This window comes from Octopus sinensis, linkage group LG11 (assembly GCF_006345805.1).
Source record: "Octopus sinensis linkage group LG11, ASM634580v1, whole genome shotgun sequence".
Classification (NCBI taxonomy): Eukaryota; Metazoa; Mollusca; class Cephalopoda; order Octopoda; family Octopodidae; genus Octopus; species Octopus sinensis.
Window position 1 is genome coordinate 40563796 of NC_043007.1, and position 8033 is coordinate 40571828.

Below are 8033 nucleotides of genomic sequence, written 5' to 3' on the forward strand. Positions count from 1 at the left end.
CTTCATATTTCTAGCAATGTAGGTGATTCTTAACACCCTAATCATATTCATTATTCTCCTTTTTGGTGAAATATTGCAAAGTGCTGTTTATGTTAATTTTATGTGTACACATTAACGAATCGCTAAATCATCTTTAATTTGGATGATGATAATATATATACTTTTAGAGAAGCAAGACGAAAAATTCCGAGATTTAGTGGGCTTATGAGTCAACGGAAACTGCCGATACTGACGTCAGTATTAAGAATTCCTGATCGGCACATTTCGGACGTTTCAGGTCCCAGTTTGTGCATATGTTTTCATTCATGTGTGTTAACTACTGCATTAGAGTATTTTCGTTCGTATTTCTAGTAATGTAGGTGTTTCTTAACACCCTAGTCACATTTAGAGACAATTGTGTGTATATGTGTGTATGTGTATGTGTATATATGTCTGTAGAGGTAAATTGTACTTACAAAAAGTCCAGTATGAAATATCCCGAAAGAACAGCATTGAACAGGAATGATACATTCCAACTGTAATCTTTCAAAATGTAGGCTATATATCCTAGAACACAATTATAAAGACCCCAGATATTCATAAATAGGCAGGACATAATGATACGTCTTTCTTTTGGATATAATTCAGAAAGTAAAACTGCTGTACTAATGGAGTACGCCTGAAATGAAAGAAACAACGAAAATTTCAAACTTATATAGAATGTGGATATGATACTGAGTATAATTCATATTATCTAACACTGTAAATACTGAAGAAATATTGAAATGTTAATGCAAAAGAGTATTGTATGTAATCAACGACATCTGTACATCTGTTTATTTAACGAAATATATTTTTAAATTTAGGAAAACCGATTGATAACACAATACGCACATAATGGAGACTACGCCATACTTATTTGCTTTGTTACCAATCCACTGTGTTGTAAAAAGAAAAAAGTGTAAGTTGTTGTTGCAAGTTAGATGTCACAATACCATCATCACGATGATTTATAACGTAGTAAGAATTAAATATAAGTGGAGGCGCAATGACCCAGTGGTTAGGGCAGCGGACTCGGTGTCGGAGGATTGCGGTTTCGATTCCTAAAGTTCCACGAGGATCCGGCATGGGGTGGTGGCGACCCCTGTTGTACTCTTTCGCCCCAACTTTCTCTCACTCTCTCTTCCTGTTTATTGATTAACGCTGCGATGGACTGGCGTCTCGTCCAGCTGGTGGGGAGACACATACGCCACAGAAACCGGGAAACCGGGCCCATGAGCCTGACTAGGTTTGAAAAGGGCGCATAAATAAATAAATAAGGAATTAAATATATTATCCCTCCTATCTGATACTTACCCCCCTTAGTTATAAAAATTGAGTTTTCCTAGGTGACTTCTGCTTTATAGCCTACAACAAGACAATGTTTCAATTCTTTCCAAAATGTTATGAGACTCACCATTCAGTCTATTTATAGTATATAGAAATACAGTAAAATCGTTCTCAAGGCGTACAAAGTTTTTGCATGCTAGGTACTGTTAGATGAGTATATATATGTATATATATATATATATAAGTTTACTGAAACTGTGGCGTCTTTTACATTCGGTATTAATATAAGGTAAATATGAACATTGATTTAGAGAGTAATTAGTTGTATAACACTGAACCGATTAAACAAGAGTATAGCTGAGGTTATAAAGATAGAACGTTCACATACGAACAGAGATGCGCATATGTATATGGGTGTTGATATAGGTGTGTGCTGTGTGTATGAATACTCACATACAGAAGCACATATATATATACATACACATATGTATGGATGTATGTGTATGTATGTATGTACGTACGTATGTATGTATTACGTATGTATGCACGTGCGTGTAAATTATAGCTTCTTGAATCATTACTATGAATTTCATATAAGCAGTCATTCAGAGACTGGAAATGGTAGCAGCTTGACAATATACGTACATATGTATATATTTCTTTACTGCCCACAAGGGGCTAAACTTAGAGGGGACAAACAAGGACAGACAAAGGGATTAAGTCGATTACATCGACCCCAGTGCGTAACTGCTACTTTATTTACCGACCCCGAAAGGATGAAAGGCAAAGTCGACCTCGACGGAATTTGAACTCAGAACGTAACGGCAGACGAAATACGGCTACGCATTTCGCCCGGCGTGTTAACGTTTCTGCCAGCTCACCGCATATGTATATGCATATGTGTGTGTGTGCATGTGTGTGTGTGTGTGTGTGTGTGTGTGTGTGTGTGTGTGTGTGTTTGTTGTATGTGCGCGCGTGTGTGTGTGTAAGCAAAAGTAATTTAAAAGACAGTAGAATGTAGTTAGCCATCGATATTTTATTGATTGTCAATAACAAAAGAGAGAAAAGATTGTATTTTCTTTCGTCGTTGATAAAGGGAAATGTATGATCTCAAGTTTGATAGGTTTTATAATTGATATTATCATTCTCATAAAGGACGTGAGCTGCCAGTGTCGTTAGCACGCCTGGCGAAATGCTTTGTGTATATGGTCTGTCTTTACGTTTTGAGTTCAAATTCCACCAAGGCCGACTTTGCCTTTCATCTTTTCAGGGTCGATAAAATAAATATCAGTTGAGCACTGGAGTCGATATTAATCGACTTACCCTTGACCCGAAATTGTTAGCCTTGTGCCAAAATTTGAAACCAATATTATCATCATCATATTCCATGTATATTTGGATACTGAGATAGAGAGGCAGCATTCTGTGTTTTCAATGAATATATATAGTCTTAACCGCTGAATAATTTTCAGTTCTACCGTTGACAATTATTTTAATTGTAAGAGAATTTTCACAAATTTTTGGGAGATTTTCAAAACATGCGAACAACGCACCATTGTTATGGCTATTTCGTTTTCTTATGTTAGTAATTATACATGTGTATGCATACATACAATAAATACATATATACGTGAGAAAAGACGTGTCTATGTGTGAAAATGACGTATAAAGGCATTACCTCTCGGGCTCCTCCAATCAAAAATCTCATTATTGTAAACAACCAATAAGACGGAGAAAATGCAGCGATTAAGTTGAAGACTAACAGCAAGATATGACTTGACACTCTCATAGGTTTTCGTCCGAATTTTTCTATCAAGCATGGTGCTAACAGGCCACTGATCATTTGACCCAAAGTATAAACCGTTTGAGTTGATTCAGCCAATCCTAAATTGTTGCAGACCAGGTCCCACTGTAAAAATAAACATATTTTATGTTCAAAAGTAGAATTATTTGATTACCGTGTAGAGATAATTCAAAAATTGTTTGTACATCGAAGCTGTTGTTATTAGATATGATTATATTGTAAAGTTCAATTCTGATCATCCTGTCTTTCTTTTGTTGCAATTGTAGTGTATTTAAGAGTAGATTGTCCAATGTGTTCTTTTTTTTTTTAACATATCAGTGACCTCATAGACACTCCTCTTTAGTTTGTTTGCCTTTGTGTTTCATCGTTTCAAACATTGCAGATCTACTAAGAAAAAAAACACATGACGTCCAAGAAAATTTCTATGGTTTTTGCTACATGATCAAAACCAGAAAAAAAGCAACACCTCCTCCTATTTTGATTTTAAACCCATCCTCTGAAGCTGTTCGTAAATGTCCCAAATGGAAAGAAACCTTTTATGAACGAAAACAAAAACCGTCCAATTTAATAAAAGCTGCATATCCATGAATTACCTATGAATTTATAGAATTAAAGTTTGGTTATTTTCCTTCAGCATACATACATCCCCACCGTTCTTTACACTAGTAATTCGTCTCTGACACTGAAAATATTTTCTGCCACTGATTCAAACAATATACCTGCAAACAGATAAACGGCAGTTAAGAAATTATATTATATTCTTGCATACCTTTGATACTTTCTGTGCTAGGATTTTTATTTCAGTGGTAGATGGGCAATGCTGAGAAGTTTTTGTAGAAGTTCTAAGACAGTTGGATGGATGAGAGGCTGCAATTGACTTTCAGAATATTTCTTGTACATTTTGTATGATACCAAGAAGACAGAGCTCGTATTTTCATGTATAGATACACTTTTCTACGTCTATTCAGATTTGAATATTTACTTACTGTATTTTAAACAAAAATGTTCGTAATTATAGCATTTTACTGTTCCATAAAAATGTTCCTTTCCTACTTTCTTTTGGAAATCTCAGCATGTTTTTTTTTTCAATAAAAAGATAATTTTCAGGTGTATTATGCATTTTGGTAGCATGGTTGCAGGCTGGTGACGGTATCGGTACTTCAGCATCCTTAAAAGTCAAAACTCATTAAGTTAAGCTATCCAAATATACGGAGAACCTACATTTATAAAACACTAAGAAAAATGACTTTATCAAACCTTTGTGAAACAATTGTCTTTTATTACTTCATGAATATATTCATCCATTCATATAATTAATGATTGATTCATATAATCCGTTCATATAATTAATGATATTATTAACAAACGACGAAAAAGACCTAAAAGTCTTGTTTTTGTTTTTGTTTTTGTTTTTTTTTTGTTTTTTTTACTTTTTTTGGGGGTAGTGTTATATTTTAGAAAGCTAAAATGGTCATAACTTTCCGTCAGACAATACAGAGACGACATAAAACTGGGATGAATACAGATTAATTTTGAAATAATTAAGAAATATTTTAATATAATAACAGAATTCAACCTACTTGTGACACTATCGATTTATCAACTGGAGTGGTATAATAATAACCATTCACACAGTCCAGGGTTCGGTTCTCTGTAGTTAGCCCTTCATCGGCGTTGATGATGTCTATGGAGCATTTATCATACACCACACTGACTTCATTAATTGATATATTGTATTGGTTGAATTGAAACTCGGTCAGATTATTACATTGGTATTCAGGGGTGAGGGCTGTGAAACAAGGCAGAGAAAATGAGCTATGTCTTCGAACTTGTTCGGAAATTTCGACAAAGATTAAAGATTCTTTTCCCTAGAATTAGCAAAAAGAAGAAGCAGTATACATACATACATACTTGTGTGTGTGTGTGTGTGTGTGTTCGTGCGTGTGTGTGCACGTGTGTTCGTGCGTGTTTGTGTTGTGTGTGTGTGTGTGTGTGTGTGTGTGTGTGTGTGTGTGTGTGTGTGTTCGTGCGTGTGTGTGTGTGTGTGTGTGTGTGTGTGTGTGTTTGTGTCTGTATCTGTATTTTCCGTATCTTTGTAATCTGTGTAAATTTGATCTGTTAATATATAAATATCTACATACTTCTACTTGAATATTCATTGTTTGAAAATGTTTAGTTTTTGCTTTCTCCCTATTTACATGTATACATTTGTGCATATTTTCTATGTCTATCTCAAGCAGTTTTATTTATTTGCACAACATCTTGGGATAAAGTGTCTTGTAATTCAATCTCGAGCTGAACGAACACTTCTAAATAAGAATAAGATTATTATCACGATTTTTGTGGAAGCCCGTCCAACTTCTATATCCTTACATGTGTCTCTCAATTATTGTAAATAAACTTATAACTTTGTTTTACGAATTGAGACAGTGTAAATAGGGATCAGTTAAACTGGGAAATAATTTTTAAAAGTTTGTTTAGAGTCTAGGTGCCCCAGCATGGCCATAAATCCCATGATCAAGACCAATAATTTAAAAAAACACCAAAAAATAACATTCACTCTCTAAACTCATATATTTGCCTAAAATTTAAAACCAATAAATTTCCCGAGTTATCTTCCTTGAATGTTTTAAGCCAGGGGACTTACTTCCCTTTTACACACTAATTTTATAAGTTAAACCGAAAGTAAGAAGTTTTGAAAGTTAAAAAAGGTGCTTTATAACGACTGGAATTTTATGACTTATTTTTAGATCCTTTAAAAGTTAAGAGAAAAACTAAATTGACGAATGTTTACAGAGATGAAAATCAATGTTGTTTTTATGTGTAGCAACTTATGTCTCCTAATGTAGCAGGCCAATAACTAAAGATCAATAAAATGGGTGACTGTTGGAAATATATATTGGACTCGATGTGACCAAATATTTAAGAGTATTCCAGTGACCAACATCAGTGAATGAGTAAAAAATGTGTGTAAGGTAAAGGTTATGTATGTATGTATGTATGTATGTATGTATGTATGTATGTATGTATGTATGTATGTATGTATGTATGTATGTATGTGTGTGTGTGTGTATGTGTGTTTGTATGTATGTATGTGTGTATGTACGTATTTATGTATGTGTGTATGTCTGTATATATATATGTTTGTGTGTATGTATATATGTATATATGTATGCGTGTATGTATGTATCTATGTATATATGTATGTGTATCTGTGTGTCCTGTGTACAACTTCAAAATGCATCCGGTAGTGGGACACTGGTTCGGGAGTTCCAGGGTTCTGATGTATGTGGAACCATCTCTTAATCATTATTGTACCTAGGTCTACTCTGTCCAAGAGTAGTAGCACCTGTCATGGTCCCAGCTAAGGGTTAATTAGCATACAATCAACTGGACGTAGAAATACTCTGAGGGCGCAGTAAACCCACTTGGAGTGAAAAACCTCTCGTCTTTGCTAATGCTTCGCCCCAGGAGAAGGCTGACTTGTATATAAAACCCGCTACTCTGCTGAGCCGAATATATTGCACTTTGATTGTCTCTGGGTTTCTTGGTATTGGTAGTGGGAGTTGCAGTGTCGTGGTGTTCTGCAAGTTGCATTCGACCTAAAACACTTGCACGGGCATAACTACTACCAATCAGTCAGCAAAGGTCATGGTCGTCTAACGAGTAGACAGAAATCATATATGAGTGTATGTATGTGTGTGTGAGAGAGAGAGAGTCTATGTGTGAGTATGTGTGTGTATGAGTCTATGTGTATGAGTGTGAGTCTATGTATGTATGTGTGTTTTTTGTGTGTGTGTGTGTGTGTATGTTTGTTTATACGCACATGTAAAACATCATACATACCATAGAACATATAGAGGAAACTGTTGGTCGATGCTATGATTATGGAGCCACTAATCAGGATGAATTGAGTGGTATGGAAATATTTATTATGTCCTAGAGTACGCATGATTCCATCGACATCAATCTGGGAAGATTTCATATTGTCTTTGCCTTCGTTCATCTTTACTACACGGCCCTTTCTTTGTGTCTGTCTATCTATTTCCCTCAACCAATTCTCTTTTCATATACACGTGTGTGTGTGTGTGTGTGTGTGTGGTGTGTGTGTGTGTGTGTGTGTGTGTGTGTGTGTGTGTGTGTGTGTGTGTGTATGTAAATAAAATATATATGTGTATGTGTGTATGTGTGTCTGTACATCATTTCTTATATGTATATAATTGTCGAAATGCATTTGACCTGCATTAAAATGTCATGTACTTGGAATAATTTATTCCAGCTAATATATGAAGTGGAATATCATTTAGAAATTAACCTAGAACCACTTATCATCTAAATATAATTTACTTACATTACGAATAATTCATCGGGAACGATTCCAGTGCAAAACCAATAGGTAAATGTTCAATGCAAAATAATAGAAAAAAATTCAGTTTTCTCCAAGCCTTTAACCTAAGTTAGCCCCCCACATTTATATTGAAAATAACTTGTTTCTTTATAATTGAATCATAGCATTAAACTATATTGATTTCAAATTTTGGCACAAGGTTAGCAATTCTAGGGAAGGGTGAAGTTGATTATCTCGACTCCAGTGTTCAACTGGTACTTATTTTATCAAACCCGAAAGGATGAAAGGCAAGTGGACCTTGGCATGCTTTTAAAGACGAAATGCTGCTAAGCATTTTGTCCGTCGTGCTAACGGCGTGCCTTAGAGTAGTAAATTGTATATTAATAGCAGTAAACAATATAATCAAGTGATTTACTTACAACTTAAGTCCCCTAGACGTTACTGTCCAAAATTCAAGGACTCATGGGGTCAATTACGCCGTTTCCATGGCTTATAAGTGCCCGAGATAACAACATTTCTACTGTACAGGACATCAGTCCGTCACAGAGTTATTTATTTAGAGCTGAATGGACG

At 35.0% G+C, this 8033-nt stretch overlaps 1 protein-coding gene across 1 annotated transcript in view; it reads right to left on the reverse strand.

Annotated features, from left to right (window-relative positions):
- LOC115217600 (solute carrier family 22 member 8-like) overlaps positions 1-7138 on the reverse strand; it is a 19581-nt gene extending 12443 nt beyond the window's left edge. The window contains exons 1-4 of the mRNA XM_029787352.2: positions 6959-7138; positions 4693-4901; positions 2987-3217; positions 456-658 (exon numbers count right to left, since the gene is read on the reverse strand). Of these exons, the coding sequence (XP_029643212.1) occupies positions 456-658; positions 2987-3217; positions 4693-4901; positions 6959-7118 (803 nt within the window). The 5' untranslated portion in view covers positions 7119-7138. The remainder of the gene's footprint in view (positions 1-455; positions 659-2986; positions 3218-4692; positions 4902-6958) is intronic.
- Between the last annotated feature and the right edge of the window lie 895 nt (positions 7139-8033).